At 41.4% G+C, this 17,637-nt stretch overlaps 1 protein-coding gene across 4 annotated transcripts in view; it reads right to left on the bottom strand.

Moving 5' to 3' along the window:
* Nucleotides 1-17,637, bottom strand: part of LOC111867902 (kinesin-like protein KIF12) — a 153,945-nt gene that overhangs the window by 36,938 nt on the left and 99,370 nt on the right. For all 4 annotated transcript variants that reach the window (XM_033752849.1, XM_023858117.2, XM_023858119.2 and 1 more), the window contains 4 exons: nucleotides 13,862-13,954; nucleotides 12,440-12,518; nucleotides 11,046-11,255; nucleotides 9,006-9,146 (listed from right to left, as the gene is read on the bottom strand). In XM_033752849.1, coding sequence (XP_033608740.1) covers nucleotides 9,006-9,146; nucleotides 11,046-11,255; nucleotides 12,440-12,518; nucleotides 13,862-13,954 — 523 coding nt within the window. The remainder of the gene's footprint in view (nucleotides 1-9,005; nucleotides 9,147-11,045; nucleotides 11,256-12,439; nucleotides 12,519-13,861; nucleotides 13,955-17,637) is intronic.

Below are 17,637 nucleotides of genomic sequence, written 5' to 3'. Positions count from 1 at the left end.
ATATATATATATATATTGGGGAGGGTACAACTTGGGAAATATTTGGAATAACTAATCAATTATAGGAATAACAAAAAAGTGATTATTTAAAAGGATATTCTGAATAAATTCAGTCAAAAAGTAAAATTATATCTGTAACAAGCCTTGGAGGCACATAGGTTTGTGAGAGGGTGAGTATCCCCCATCTTCTAGACGATCGGATTACAGATAGCGGTAAGGTCATTTCTGTTAGAGGCTGAGTCGACCCCAGGGCCATAGTGCGGCTGGAAGGATTAGGTCAATTGAAAAAAAAATCCATCTTATTGGGACTCAAACCCGCGATTTTCCGGCTTGTAGCATAGTGCCTCAACCAACTACGCTACAACATACCCCGAATAAATGCTGTACGTGACAAATGTAGGGACAAAGAATAAAGAAACGGATGTTTAAAAATAGTGACAAATATTTTCTGAAGGATATTCCGAGACGGCGACAATTTAACAAATAAGAAAATGGGGAGACCAATGCTATGATAAAATAAGACTGAAAGACTATATTGCTATTATTAGACGCTGCCGATTACTGTTAGCAGTGCAGAAAGGCAACTGAATACAAAATTCAGCGGACATTGTCCTCGAAAATGGACAAATACACGTAAAAGAGTATAGATAGGACTTAGTGCATGTACTATAACATGTCACGTTTATTTATTGTGACCATTAAGGTAGGGCGTGAAAAACTTCGAAATGCTTGCTGAATGTTCGTGCTATTTGGATTCCTCTTTTGCGCACATATTAGTGTTTACATCTTCTGTCCTTAATGGCGAAAATATAATTAACAACTTCTAAAGTAAACGGTTCTCCTGGAGTTCGATTGCACACACACGTCATGTCTTCCGTGCACCCATTATAATTGATATTCTGATAATTATCAGGTTGGGAGAAAACAGCGACAACACTAATTTGTGGCTGTTATTTGAAGGAAGGCCGAACGCCTACTTTAGGTTTGTTCACTGAAGGTTTTGATTAAACATGTGCAAACAAGTAACTCGAATAACGATCAGCATTTTCCTTTCATACAAAGTTCAAGTTATTTACATCTGTTCTCTCCCGTAGTAACTTTGTATTTATGCAGTTCGTATGCCCTTCAGTTTGTCCTCATGCAATTAAGCCTAAAACCCAATATACATAGAGAATATTCTGATTTAGTTTATTATTATTATATCCCATGCACTGCGACTAGTTATTAATCTATTGTGAGTCCCCCTTTAATTTCTACCAGTCGCCATGCCCTCCCAGTACTGGTGCTCACTATCAGCGCCGTTCTGTCAGAGAGGTCCCCCCTCCTCTGGCACTGGTCCCCGATACTTCCCCATCTACCGGAGGAAACTACTTGGGCGGGAAACTTTGCCTAATCTTGCTCAGAGATCTCCTAGAGATATGAGGATCTTTTACGTGCCGTAAATCTATGACACGGGACACACGGCTTTAAGTCCCTCCTGGATGACTTGTTCCCTGAATTTTTCCGCCCTTAAAAATTCCACGACCTACGCCGGGTTTGAACCCGCGTACGTGGGAAAGTTACCCCTAGACTACGGCGGCCGCTTGATTTAGTTTAATTAAATAACTAAACATTTAGGACGAAGTCAAAAAGAAGAATGCTGAAACGGATCCTCCAACGTTCTCCCCTAAACCGTTTTATCCTGCGGTATGCGATAGGGTAGTTGGTTGAGGCACTATGCTACCAGCTGGAAGGTCGCCGGTTCGATTCTCGATGAAGTTATTGGATTTTTCAATTGACCTAATCCTTCCAGCGGCACTATGGCCCTGGGGTCGACTCAGCCACTAACAGAAATGAGTACCAGAAATCTTCCTGGGTGGTAGAGAGTGGCCGGCGCGTAAGGCTGACAACCTAACGGCAATCTGTGAGCCGAGTACCTAGTAAATGTAGGAGCCTCGACGTCTCACAAACCTATGGGCCTTCACGGCCTGTTACAGGGATAACTTTAGCTTACCCTTATAGTTACATCCTACAGAGCAAACCCGAGAACAAATGGACAGAAAGTGAAACACTTTCCCAGCAGACAGCTCCAGACAAATGTACAGATGTACTGCATCGTAGTTTTTACAATACGTATGAGAGAAATGTGTCTTATAAATGATAAATCAGTACCATAAAGACTGAATAATGTTTATATTCGTGAACTTTTACGCACAGAAGAGTTTATTTTATCCATCGCGCTTAAAAACTTCTAAAAATAGGCAACATCGAAAAATACAAAAGCATCGCTTCATTCACTATACGGATGCATGACTAATTTAATATGCGACAGGTCCTACACACCATTATATATTTCTTATGAATTTATTTTCTTTCTCGGTTTCAGTGACTATTGCTATATACGAGTACATATACATATTATATTGTCACATAAAAGGAGTAACGTGGCTAATAATTTTGGTTCCTACATTTGATTTTTGGATTTATTTGACGTCACTATTACAATTGCACACGATTATAAGAGTTCTCATATTTCACTCCTTCTGGATAACGAATCCCTCCCTGCGTAACTCTGCTTAGTTCCGTGTAGCTCTTCACAGTTCTGCGTACCTCTTAGTTCCTTGTAGATCTGCTTAGTTCCGTGTAGCTCTTCACAGTTCTGCGTACCTCTTAGTTCCTTGTAGCTCTGCTTAGTTCCGTGTAGCTCTTCACAGTTCTGCGTACCTCTTAGTTCCTTGTAGCTCTGCTTAGTTCCGTGTAGCTCTTCACAGTTCTGCGTACCTCTTAGTTCCTTGTAGCTCTGCTTAGTTCCGTGTAGCTCTTCACAGTTCTGCGTACCTCTTAGTTCCTTGTAGCTCTGCTTAGTTCCGTGTAGCTCTTCACAGTTCTGCGTACCTCTTAGTTCCTTGTAGCTCTGCTTAGTTCCGTGTAGCTCTTCACAGTTCTGCGTACCTCTTAGTTCCTTGTAGCTCTGCTTAGTTCCGTGTAGCTCTTCACAGTTCTGCGTACCTCTTAGTTCCTTGTAGCTCTGCTTAGTTCCGTGTAGCTCTTCACAGTTCTGCGTACCTCTTAGTTCCTTGTAGCTCTGCTTAGTTCCGTGTAGCTCTTCACAGTTCTGCGTACCTCTTAGTTCCTTGTAGCTCTGCTTAGTTCCGTGTAGCTCTTCACAGTTCTGCGTACCTCTTAGTTCCTTGTAGCTCTGCTTAGTTCCGTGTAGCTCTTCACAGTTCTGCGTACCTCTTCTTAGTTCCGTGTAGCTCTTCACAGTTCTGCGTACCTCTTAGTTATTTGTAGATCTGATTAGTTCAGTGTAGCTCTTCACAGTTCTGCGTACTTCTTAGTTCCGTGTAGCTCTGCTTAGTTCTCGAAAGGACGCTGATTCACTGCCGGGTCATTTGTCCTATTTCTTCTAACTTCGCTAAAGTCAAAGTCACTTTGCTACTGACGCTCAGTCAGTCAGCAAGTCTTGGTGTTAACACCGCTTTTTGCCAACCCGCCTTTGTTATATCAGCTCGGTCGGAATGGTGCTATCCCTGCTACACCTGTTCCTACCTTAGGACAGAATATGATGGACACTGCAAGTTGTCCTCACAGATCGAAAGGTTAGTGTAGGTATGGGAAAATATCTGGGTCGGTTAGCATGAGACTCAGGGTAGCGATGCCGAATTAAGCGGTATTCTGGGAGTTGATCCAACTTGATGTTCATACACTTATTGTTCTCCAAACCACACGGTTTAATTTATTGTGCGTTAATGCTTAAAATTACAATATATTACTTGATCTGCAAACTGGGTCTTGGAGGGTGCAAGGGTCATGTCCGTACACTTCAGAATATGGCGAAAGACTCCTTTGTGGAATGGCTTGCACATCCCACGCTGGGAATTCGAAAGATTCGAATCCTCCATGGTGCGGATATATATATATATATGTCATTCCATCTTCCGTAGGGAAGTCTGAACGAGGCAACTCAGTCATAATGGCCCTCATTCACAAGCAATTGTAAGCTGTTCTGGCCTCTCCTCCTCACTGACTTTTGTACGCGCGTCCAGTTTCCTCTACCCGAGCTAAATTTATGACTACTCGTAAATGTCAGAACTCCGGACTCCTTGGCCCTCCCAGAATCTACAAATTTCAACATAAACACCGTATTGCACGTCCCAGACAATGAAATACGATATTGTAGATCACAATATAGTTCCAGTAATATCGAAATATAAGATTTTGAAGTTAAAATTACCGAGAATAAATTATAAATAAAGTTCATGGTCATTTATAATAATCCAAATAAATAAGGGATAAGACTGATCAGCGTCAGTGTCGAGCCCTATATGGGGCTCATGACCAGATATTTATTAGTTTGACAGTTATGGTCTTTTTTTTTTTGTGGGGCGCCCTCTCTGACGAGAAGATGGGTCTGTCTTTTGTATATGCTGCTGGCCCTTGCCAGTGCAGTCTTTCTTGGGTCGAGTCCCTTGGGACTCTCGAACATATTTTACTGTCTCAGATTTCAGACTTCCATTTTCGTCGCCTCCTACGACTCGCAGGGTCACGGTGGAGGTATTCGACCCTTCCTCCACACGGCAAGTCTGACTTGGCTACTGCTACTGCTGCTACTTTATATTTGCTTGGCGTACCGAATAGGGGACACCGAGTACAACAGTTCAGCTATCCGTTGTCACGAAAAAGACATCTCTGTTGTGCAGGAAATGCCTGTCTACGTTGCTGTGAGAACAATGCTTATCGAGCCGTTGCTCAGCAACCGAATGTTCCAGCTGGTCGCCCCGCATACGTGTATCAGCAAGCCGTCACCTTTGCAATGGATTCACATGTCGCTACAATGAATTAAGTTGTGTTCATGAGTAAAGTGGAATCGATTTATCTTCATGGTATTGATAAAAGAGAAGTTAAATGGTTAGTAGCTCTGAATGCTCATGTAGCACGAATGGGGGAGACGAGGAATGCGTATAGGATATTGATGGGAAAGCCGGAAGGTAAGAGACCACAGGGAAGATCAAGGCGTAGGCGGGTGGACAATATTAGAATGGATCTTAGAGAGAGAGAGAGGATGGTATGGATTGGGTAGATCTGGCTCAGGATAAGGACCAGTGGAGGGCTCTTGTGAACACGGTAATGAACCTTCGGGTTCCATAAAATGCTGGGAAATTCTTGAGTAGCTGCAGAATTGGCGGCTTCTCCAGAAGGGCTCAGCTCCATGAGTGAGTAAGTAAGCTCTGAATGCTCACAGATAACTCGGTGGGAGGATGAGTGAACCATGGGCCGCGCTCATACCGGGCATCATTTTCATGTCTCGTGACGCACATGCGCTCTGTTATCAAGCACTTTATCGGCACAAGCTTCTGACAAAGCGAGTGTTCGTTAGTTTCTGCTGATGTGTCTCCTGTTCGATACAGCTTTGTACAGTGGCGTGTTGCATGAAAACTTGCCACGTGCATGACGACCTCAGAGACATAGCACATTGCCACTTGACCTAGAAATGCATATTAGTAAATGGATTGCATTCAATAACTGGGTCTTAATTTGGAAATTCATGTTGTTACGTGCCCTGGTAACGCGACAAGTAATTAATGGGTTCCGGATTAGTTGAATCGATTTATTGGATATTCACAGGGCGGAACTACAGTTAGTTGTAACACAACCTTACTGTACAACACTTCGTAACTACGAACAGCGATGACACCACATAAACTAAAGTCTTGACTTCTCCTGACTTCTTGGTCTGTAGTCTCTTGGATTCTGCTTAACTCTGCTTGGCTGACTGAGTCTGAGTCTTATGTTACGACCGAGGGTCAGTCGGCCAGCCTGTCTTGGAATAAGGCACCCATCAGGGGCTTACGACCAGATTTTTATTGCTGTCAGACCAGACAGCTACGGGTTTGTTGATGCGGGGGGCTCTCCTTGACGAGAGGAAAGGTCTGTCGTTTACAATTGTTGCTGGTTCTTACCAGCACAGTCATTCTCGGGTCCGAATCCGGTGGGACTCATGACCATATTTTACTCTCTCTGATTCAAGAGTTCCCTTTTCGTCGCCTCCTACGACTCGAGGGCTACGGTGGAGGTATTCGACCCCGCCTCCACATGGGATGCTTAGCTGACTCGCTGTCTACGGTCTGTTATCTTCACTAGTCGGATGATCTAGAAATCACCTCCTTCAACAGTAGATTTATCGCGTTCCTAGCCGTTACTGTGTTATGACCAGTTCGTTCTCATGTGAACAACCTTTACCTGTCTGTTGCACGGAAACGTTCTTGTATGCGATACTTAGGAGTCGGCGTCTCTCTATGCAATGCACTGCTTCCTCCGTCGAATTCGTTGTTGTGGTTACCCAGCCGTTGTCTAGCAATGGTCACCTGGCTCTGGCTCCACTATTGTGACTTTCAGGCGTCATGTCACAATAATGACAAGCGATCCATAATTCCTTCAATGCATAGTCAGTTGATGCTTCATGTCTTTCCTTGCATTGTTTGTGCGTGGTTTTAAAAAATTAGTTCTTTCCTATCTTGCATAGTCCATTGACCTTGAAGTTAGTTTCATTTCGGATAAAATCATGTCGTCGAGGATGTAATAATTACAATAACACATGTAACTTTTCGCACGTGACGTAAATGATTTTATTTGTATCAGTTAAGTATACATTGCATTGACTAATATTTCAAATAAGAGTAGTAGAATTTTGTTAAATATACGTTTCATGTGACGTACCAATGTTTTCTATGTTGATCACCACTTGAGAAAAATGGCAACGTTTTATTTATGTCTCATTGTGACAGACCTGAATATCAAATTTAATATAAATCAGCTGTTTAGTTCCGTAGAATACATATGCGGACATACAGGCAGGCAAATACATTTCCAGACGTTGTCGCTTCATTAATTTAGACTTCATTGAGTTTTAGGTAGTTAGAGTAAATCTTGAAAGTTGTACCTCGCAAAAGAAAACAATTTGTATAACTCGTAAGTGATAGTGTTGCTTTCTACGAAATGCAATACTTTAAAGCAAGGGTCTCCAAACTACGGCCCGCGAAAGAATTGTGCAGAAATGCGCCAATTGAACTAATTCTCCAGTGAGTACTGGTAAATGTGATTGCGAGCTTATTGACGTGACATATTATACTGCAGTTCGTGGCTTAGTTGTGGAAGGTTCTTTCGCGCTTCTTTCAGCTAAGGAATGAAATTGATATATTTCTTACCGAGAAAAACCATCACGAACCACTTTTATCAGATACCGAGTGGCTTTGGTAATTAGCAATTTTTGCTGATCTGGTGAACCATATGAACCATTTGAATTTAAAGTTGCAGGGTGAAAATAACTTAGTCTGTGATTTATTTGCACTTATCAAGGCATTCAGAGCAAAGTTGATACTTCTGGAAAGCCAAGTCAAAAATTATAACTTTGTTCATATGCTATACTCTGCGGAGTTAAATAAAGAGGGTGAAGCAGAATTTCCTTCCTCGTTTGCAAATTTAGTCATTTCAGGTTTGAAAGAACAATTTCGGAAGCGATTTGTTGATTTGGATTCCAGTGCTCAGGAAATTAGATTGTTTCAAAATCCGTTTGACTGTGATGCTGCAGATGTCCCAAGTCAAATTCAAATGGAAATTATTGAACTTCAGGAAAATTATCATATTAAAGACAAATACAAGGAAGGAAATTTGATCGAATTTTATAAATTTCTGAACTCTGAGCAATTTCCAAATTTAAAGAAATTTGCTTCTAAATTTATCTCCATTTTTGGGACGACATATCTGTGTGAACAAACTTTTTCCCAGATGAAGTACATCAAGTCGAAATACAGGGCACATTTATCCGATGAACATTTAAAGTCGCTACTTTGTGATTAGCCTTTAAAAATTTGAACCTCAATTTAATCAGATTTTAAGAGTGCAAAAAGAGTTCCACCATTCGCATTAATTGTTTTATTATAATTTGTGATGAAAATATGAGCATTTGCTGCTACTGTCTGTTGTCATTAATATACGATAATTTATTCTCACGTACTTTGTATTTAGTCTATGAAATTCTGTGCTTTCAATAAAACTCATATACCTAGAGTTATTAATTTCTCATTGTATCCGGCCCGTTGAAAGTGCTGAATTACCTAATGTGGCCCGCGGTTCGAAAAGTTTGGAGACCCCTGCTCTATGTTACATGCAACAATGCTTAAAGAAGCTAACGGCTGCGGGGAGTAACACCCGGAACACATCCCAGTATTCATGTCAGTTCACACATGCGAATACTGCATTCTGAGAGGGAGATATATTGAAAGAAAAAGGGGACTATAATCATGAAGTAGAAAGCAGTATTACAATACGTGTCAAGACAAATGCGTGAATATCCTGGAAACGAGAACGCGGGGTGTATCAGACTATGCAGACAGAAATATGGTAGCAATTTTAAGAGACATGAACACGATTAAAAAGGGAATGTTAGTATTTTTGGACGGGTTATTAATCGTTTATGCGGGGAGGAGAGAAAGAAACCAAATTTTGACGAATACTAAAAACATTGTCACTGAATTTCAGAAAATAAGAAAAGTATGAGCAGCCTGAAAATAATAGAGACTTAAGCATCGTCCTGCAGATACAGAACTAACGAGAAGTGCGCTCAGGTAAGCAGGATGCATGGCCTGGCTTAGAAAATCAAGCTCTAAGTAATCCGAAATAAAGCACAAGAGACTAGACCTGAACACCGTATGGATATACAGTTTTTGTATTGCTAGTGGGATTAAGTCCCTTGTACTGCGGCCACTTCTGGTCTATTGTGCCAGCCCCAGATGATAGGTGAGGGTGATTGTGCAGCAATTGGTGGAATGAAGATTGGCAGGGGAAACCGAAGTACTCGGAGAAAACCTTCCCCAGCGCCACTTTGTCCACCACAAATCCCACTTGACCAGACCCGGGATCGAACCCGGTCCACCGCCGTGGGAAGCCAGCGACTAACCGCTTGAGCTATGGCGCGGCCCAAAGTAGGCAGTAACGTTGTATTATGAAACTCGCATGAATATTACCTTTTCGTTGTATATTTCTAAGAAGGAAGCCTTCAGTATGAAGTGGAATTCGCTCCGTTGTTTTAACAGTTCAAACAGGTACATGAAGGAGCGGAAAACGAGGCCGTGGTCCTCCGAGTATGGATCTGGGTTCTTCTCGAACTGCAAGAAAAAATCATACAATCAGGCAGCATACCCTATAGCCAAAAGCAGATCCTTTCTTTTTGTGGTTTCTGTAATGACGCTTTCAGTGCTGAGAATCTCTAGCATCGGCTGGTAAATTGGGAAGCATTCGGATGAAGCGTTCGTTGCCTGATAGAAATTCTTCCGGAATTTTCCTCGAGGGACTGAGGAACACTACGGAAAACGTCGGTCACAATAGTTGAAACCACAACTGAGATTCTATCCGAGCACCTCCGAAATACAAGCCCAGAACATTACCTCTAAATCACCAAGTTCAATAGTAGGACATCTTCTTAAACTGAACATACTTCCATAAAATTGTCATATTATTCGAAAATAATGCACTTTAGTTACAGCATCAAAACTCTGTAATAAAAAGTAAATATTTAGATTTGTTAATTAAGAGAATAACACAGATTGAAGACGTTTCAGACCAGGTTACTGAGCAAAATGTTTCGAACCAAAAGGGAAGAATTAAACGGATCTTACAGAATATTGAAAAACGTGGAGTTTCATAATCTGCATTATTCACCGAACACGAGAAGGTCATTTGAGAGAATTCTGAAAATCGTTCGGCCGTTCAGGCGGTAGGTTCACACCCTATTTGCGTCAGATTTTTCGCTCACATTCGGACCCTGACGTGGTCGATAAACCAATAGTCTGTACATATTAGAGTTTCTCTTCAATATGGACCAAATAAATCGTTCAGCGGCTACCTTAAAGCGAGCCTGTGCAGTATGCGCCGGCACCCTTCAGCCACAAGCCTCATGTTGCTGATGCTACTGTATTTGGGTTGTGCGAAAAGCAGTCATGACTCAGTTGAGTTACCTCCTACTTCAAAATGTTACGTGTGAGTTACACATCGAAGCAGGCCGCGCCATAGCTCAAGCGGTTAGTCGCTGGCTTCTCACCGCGGCGGCCCGGGTTCGATCCCGGGTCTGGTCAAGTGAGATTTGTAGTGGACAAAGTGCGCTGGGGCTGGTTTTCTCCGACTATTTCGGTTTCCCCTGCCAATCTTCATTCCACCAAATTCTCCATCATCATAATCACCTTGGGCAGGTACAAATTAATTAATTACACATCGAAGCAATTAGTGTCCATATAAAATAGCTTACTGAGGTGTGAAAATAAGTTGCATAAGAAAAATAGAAGATGCAGACATACATTTCAGAATGTCGCAGTTAAACAGTCATAAATTCGTAAATAAATTCAGAGATACAAAGTCGTTATTGGGCAAAATGAAATAAAAACCCTAGGCCTGAATATTCCTTTCGAAAATCCTATAGATAACTTACACAGGAGAGGGGTATTTCAAATTTCCTTTGTTTCCGAAACGAAAATTTGACGCATAAAAGTGACCACTTGTTTCAACTTCTAAAGTTTAACGATTGTGAAATTTTAAAAGTTTAATAAAATTGTATTTTTATTGCTAGTGGGACTAAGTCCCTTGTACTGCTGCCGCTTCTGGCCTATTGTACCAGCCCCAGATGATAGGTGAGGGTGACTGTGGAGCAATTGGTGGAATGAAGATTGGCAGGGGAAACCGAAATACTCGGAGCAAGCCTGCCCCAGAGCCACTTTGTCCACCACAAAACCCACTTGACCACATCCGGGATCGAACCCGGGCCGCCACGGTGGGAAACCAGCGACTAACCGCTTGAGCTATGGCTCGGCCCTGTATAAAACGGTATACAACTATTTTTAATCTGATATTCAGTAATACATTTGCATAATTATCTTCGGAATATTTACCTTCATTGCAGTAATTTTGTTTCACGAGCAATACGTACAATTTGCTGATAATTAGTACTCTCCGTCAAGAATCGGCGACGCTATGCAAAATATCCGACAAGAGAACGGAACACTGAGACTGCTTACCAGTCCCGGAGGTCCAGTGAGTGTGTGCGTCTTTCCGCTTCCGGTCTGCCCGTAGCAGAACGCCGTGGTGCTGAAGCCTTCTACGGCCATCTCGATGAGACGCTTGATTCCAGAGAACTGTAGAACGTCTTCTTGAGTGGCCCCGGGTTCAAACACCACGTTATAAGAGAACACTCTGGGCTTGGGGTGACCAGCACCCACAGGACCGAGCTGGAAGGAAAGAGGGAGGAAATGGGTAAGCACATCCCTCCAGTTGCGCTAACTGCTGTGCTTTCTGTACCTTGCACTTTCCAAAAGAATCCAGATCTGAGACAATTACTTTGCCAGTGGTTACGAAACATACGTATATTATAAATGTCTGGGAATTAAACGGCTAGACAAATATAAGAACCTAAGACGGCCAAAGAAAACGAGCAATTACGTGGTACTGCATATGAGGGAACCAAGTAATTTATGAAGGTATTCTAGTATCGAAGTGAAGTCGAGGAGGGTGCAATAGAAAGGGCATTGTCTCAGACAGGAAAGGCAGGAAAAGCATAGAGAATGCTGCTGGAATATCCTGTTTTAAAGTCGCTATTTGAGAACTGAGAGGAAAACGTGAACATATCATTAGGATAGTGTAAAGGAAATTAGTTACCAAGATAGAAGGTGAATGAAGTTGGGTCAGAATATATTACCTAATTTAGTGGGGAAATTTCTTAGAAGTAGCCAGATGGTATACAAAGATTTCTTTCTCCACTTATATTTAGGCAAATTTCCTTAGAAACTTCTAATAATTTTTATTTTCTTCTTTAGGTTTTCGCATAATAAATTAACATAAAGAATGCCGTCTTCTGGGATATGGCGACGTGTAGATCTTGTGTTAACCGACGTCTGCAGTCTGCAGCCACCTGCTCACGCTGGTTCCTCGCTCGCGGATTTCTTATATCCTGAAGATGGAGGCGATACTTTCCTCCGAAACATCGGTTAACACAATATCTACACGGCACCACATCCCAGAATATGGCATTCTTCATAGTCACTGCCTTTAAAAACTCAAATCTTACAAAATACAATAACATAATCTGTCAAGACCAGATAACGTCGTTTTGCATTCAAATCTGTTTTTCTTGAGCTTTCCTAATATCGAAGAAAGCAGTCTTCTGGGATGTGGCTCGGTGTAGATAGTGTTAACCGATGTTTCGGAGGAATGTATCGCCTCCATCTTCAGGGTAGAAGAAAAAAGAAGAAAATCCGCGAGCTAGGAATCAGCGTAAGCAGGCTCTAACAGACTAATATCATTTATAAATGGAAGTTAAAAATCAATATCCTTGAAGCGTCTCTTTATTTCAAGCCGTACTGAATAGGAAACGCATGAAAACGTACACGCGAAACAAAACCAAATATCTTCTTACCAAAATCTGTCCGTTCCCTGGATACTGGACGACTGATTCGTCGCCATTTTTCACCTCCTTGTTATTCAGTGGTCGAACTCTGCAGAAAAAGACCATGAAGAGAAAGAGTCAATAATGTTTCCGTATTATAGCAGCATGTCTGTGACAAACATGCGTGTGACATACAGAGCCGTGTCATGCAACGCTCTTATGTATCAGGCTATCGCTTTATGCGGTCCTCACATTCAAAACATACATTTACAGCGACCGTTCTGAAAATTACAGGATATTTCACCGCAATTGCGAAACATACGATCGAAATACTATCTGTGAAGTCCTTCTACCTTCTTTACTAAGGCAAAACCAATTATTTTGAATTACACGTATGACAAACAAATTTGTTAAGTGCGATTGCAGGAGGCGAAAGTTCAATGCCGACAACGTCAAGAAGATGATGAATTCTTTAAAAAATTTGTAACATTTTACTTTGAAGGTTTGTAACCCTACGTTCGACCCTCACCTGAAACATTGGCCGTTCACGACTGCTTATTTAATATGTCTGAAGCTGTACTCATCAAATTATAAAATAGTCTCGAAGATATATTTGACCGGCTTAAATTCAATCCTGTATCTGGCCTGGCCTCTACAACTCTTACGTACTTTTTTCTTGCGCCGTTTTGCCTGGGACCTAATATTACAAACTATTATAAACACAAAGTGGTTAATGCAGTTTACGGAGAAAACTGTTCTTTAGTCTTAGAATCACACGAAAGTCACAAATACAACCTGTAGGCAAAATGCAGCATATCTTGCTCTTAAATTGGATGGTTCATATAATTTCTATTATTCTTTAATGCTTAGACCTTTAATTTACAAACCTCCGCACAAATGGTTAATTCATTATATATTAATTCTAATGAACACAATTTATTATGTAACAATTAAAATTTGAATATCGTACTCTGTCAAGATATTCCGCTTTCCCCACTTTGATAAGGTGCCTATGACTGCTCACGAGTCCGAGAGTCCTGTTAGAAGCCAGTATCCAGCAACAGTTACAGCTCCGGTCTCGCTAGTAGTATACAATCAGATCATTAAAATTGAAGGAAACTGTTACACAAAAATATAGTTTATTATGTTCATTAAAAAAAACTGTTATCTGTTTTGCTTGGAATCCGCTGTATATGTCAAGTAGCTTATACGCCAAAACCTTTCTTAGCTTCGTATCTTCGTGTCATGGAAGTGACTGGATTCACCGCTCGAGTAAGATCCCGAAAGTTTTATTTCGCGCATGTGCAGCTATGAAACGAAAGAGAGGGTAAATTCGGTGTTACTAGTACTGCTGGCCGTGCTGTTGTATTTCCGTACGACCTTTTTGTAGAACAGAATTCATCACTGGTCAAAAACTAGACTCACCGACTGCAATGAGAGGTTAGGTCTCACCTGACGACCACGTTTATGTTGTCTTCAGGTGATAGCACGTGGTTTCTCACTGGTGGTTGGCTGCCTTCATCCAGGCGGTCTACAATTCCGTTACTGAAACAAACATAAATCATTCTCGCTCAATTTTACGATGTACTGTTAACTGCACAGGTTACATAGCGTCAAGTTGGAGGTTCACTGTGACTGTAAATTTGGATGGAAGCAACTTCCGGCTCCATATTCTGAATCTCTTACTCATCTGTGCACCAGACTTGAGTGGACTGCCGGTGAAGAGAGTTTCCATTTATTCTGTCAAACTTTCTTCATTTCAATAGTTCTCCTGGGTCGCTTTGCAAACCCCACGACATTCTGTGACATGTTCAAGCCTCCTTTGCCAGGAGAAACCGAGTGGTCTCATAAGTCAAAATATATTGGCAAACATCACAAAGTAACAGGGATCTTAGCAGACATGAATAAACTCGTCAATATTGTACACACTTACATAAGTCTGAATGGAAAATAACTTCTTCAAATGGGACAGGGTGAGCCGAGGTAGTGTGGTCGGTATAGCGACTAGCTACAGGCTGGACGACTGAGGGGTTGGGGTTCGAGTCTCGGTAGGGTCAAGAATTTTTCTCTTCTCCAAACCGTCCAGACATGCTCTGGGGTCCACCCAACCTCTCATCCAATGGGTACCAGGGAGTAAAGCGGCAGGGGCGTGAAACTGACCACTCACCTCCAACTAGTGCCGAGGTCAAGAAAATGTGGATCTATACATCCACTCCTCCATACACCTTCATGGCGTAGTGCTTAATTCGTTGAGCATAGAGGCAACTTGGTCTTTTTAATGGAACAGGGTGCCTCTGAATCAGGTCTGTGACTTAACACATTCACTTTAAAAAGTAGTGCTGCTCAACCAATGGTCCGCGTCTCTTAGCCGCGCCATAGCTCAAACGGTTAGTCGCTGGCTTCCAACAGCGGCGGCCCGGGTTCGATCCCGGGTCTGGTCAAGTGGGATTTCTGGTGAACAAAGTGGGGCTGGGGCGGGTTTTCTCCGAGTATTTCGGTTTCCTCTGCCAATCTTCATTCCACCAAATTCTCCATCATCATAATCACCCGGGGCATGTACAATAGGCCAATCAGTGGCCGCCGTGCCGAGTGGACCAAGTTGGACTCCAACCCTCACTAAACGAAATGGTTCGCGTCAAAGGAGACCTACGAAACCCATCAGTCGGGCCAATTAATTTCCGGGCCGAAGCCGGAATCTGCCGATTATGACTATAATCTCGGGTTAATTCATGACGCTGTTTCAAACGCTGAACTTACGTATATACGCATGTACGCTACACGACGGTAGCATAATTATGCACAGTAAGAAAATAAAGATTTGGCAGGAGGCAGCAGTGAGTATTAGGTCGGTGTTATTCCGGCAAAGCTAAGGAAACCGAAAATGTCGCGCAACTGCCGGTAACGTGGCCGAGATTCGAAGCGGATATTTCCGAATACAAACCTAGAGAATTACTGGCACGCAAATGCAAGCGACATCCAAATACAATAAATGGTGTATTAATTATAAGCATTACAATTCTTACTACTTTGACTGAAAACAGTGATTTATTATTTAAATATTTATATTCCATATTCGGGGAATCAAGGGTTCGACTCGGAGCCTGAACTCATTCTATCCTACTCTTCCTTAGGAGATTCTGCCAGACTTGTCTTAAATTTCAGTACCCGGGTTCCTCTTCTTTGGTTTCCGCAACAATGAATTTTATAGAGCAAGGTCTTCAGCTTTGCGTTCAACCCCTAACCTGGAGGATGAGCTGTCTCTATGTCCCCCGTTGACAGGGTGACCCAGTTACACTCCATGACATCGGGGTTCCTTTTCGTCGCTTTTTGCGTCCCGCAGAGCTGCGGTGGAAGTATTCTAACTCGCCTCCACGCGGGATTTCCTGCTATCCTAACTGTTCTTTATATCAGTTTTCTTCCGTTCCGTCAGACACGTGATTATAGCATCTAAGGAAGCCACAACTGTTTTAAAATTATTCAGAACCGTGCTACCAATCAACGCTGTGCAACCAGTGCAAATGGAGGCACGTCATTGAACGATTCGAGCCTCTTCCAAAGGTGTGATTTAAAAAATTGTATTGGCAAAAAAATTGTCATTATAAGTTCTTCAGAAGCAGTTTATGGGGATCCTTAATTACGTGTATGTTAAAAATACGTACAAATTACCTTTAGGAAGCAAGTTTCAAGTACTTACTATATTAAAACAAACCACTTTTCTACAAAATCTCCTAACAGATTCAAACATCTGTCGCATTGTGTGAGAAGTATTTCGACGCCTTTGAGTAAAATACAGAGTCCTTAATTTTAGCCAATTTCACACTGCCATTTCCGTATCGCATTTTAAAATTCTTTTCTTCCACGTTGCGTTTCTAAGTTGCAAACCAATGCATGTAGCTTAGTGTAAAATAAGGACCTCATATTATGAGGAGGCGATAGAGACCATGGGGTTCCATTTTAGAACATGGAGGTTCAAAACAGGTTCAAAATACACCATTGAACCCTACCGTGACTCAGAATGAATCCAGTTCACAGCTTCATACATTATTCATCAAATACTTATATTATCATCATGTCTATACCTAATTCCTTCATCTGATCCCTTTCTTTCAGAAGAATCCGAGAATGAAAAATATTACATATTTTGAGAACAAACATCGTCCTAATATATTTACATAAAATGTGTCTTATCAGGGCACTGAATTCATTTTTTTAACCTATTTAAATTCTTAAATCAATACTTCATGTCATCCATCATTTGCATATCTCATAACAGAAACATAAAACAACAAAGACATTTAATCAAGGCTGGCTGATATTCACTCTTTGTTTAATTCATATGCGGATATTCCAGTGTATTATTTGAGTAATTTCTTTAATAGACTGGCAAGTTTGAACTGATTTTGTATGAGGATTTGCTTCTGGGACATTGACAAGACATGTACAAAAGGCTTTTGTTGATTCGAGGTCTCGCTTTATATGTTCGTACCCTCAAGCGACATCCCTACTCTGGGCCTTTCGCACTCCGGTTGAAGGGGAGGATGGAAGAATAAAGTTATCGGGTCGGAAACCTCTTTTTAAAAAAAATGGATCAGGCGCCATTGTTGAGAAGAGGTTGCAAATTCCGGCGCGTCTTAATGGAGGTTATCAACACCAGCAAACAAATGCCTGCTTACTGCCACTTAACACAATAGAACTTTATGCCAATCACTTCACAATAACGGACTCGTAATTTGTGATGTTCCTTTTCTATTTGTATTTCTACGCTATAGAAATTTCATATATGCAGATCTTCAAACAGGGCGTTGGATGGAACTGTGATTCATAAGAGTTCTCTTCCATTTGAAGAGGTCAAGTACACCAAATGAAACTATTAAATTGGGCTCTTATTGTACTTACTTAATGGCATGATCAGTAACTCAGACTAAGCTGAAGTTTCTGTGGGCTTATAAAGTAAGTTTCTTAAGTATAATTCAGACTTAAAGGGTTCGTTGGTCAGGAAAAATTATAAATGATATAATCTTCAAATTCCTAATAAGAAAAGTAAATGAGAGAGAGAGATGATATTATGTAATTAAGGGATTGTCTTATTTTACAAAAACTTAACTATTATAATTAGGACTCTTATAGTAAACAAAAGCATAATTACTCACTGTTAGTTGATGCTTATTCATATTGGTGGGAAATCAAAAATAGGCCTAAAATGAAAGAATAAACTACGTATGTACATT

Source organism: Cryptotermes secundus, unplaced genomic scaffold (assembly GCF_002891405.2).
Source record: "Cryptotermes secundus unplaced genomic scaffold, Csec_1.0 scaffold111, whole genome shotgun sequence".
Classification (NCBI taxonomy): Eukaryota; Metazoa; Arthropoda; class Insecta; order Blattodea; family Kalotermitidae; genus Cryptotermes; species Cryptotermes secundus.
The sequence above is the reverse complement of the archived record's forward strand: the minus strand, read 5'-3'. Positions and strand labels throughout refer to the sequence as shown.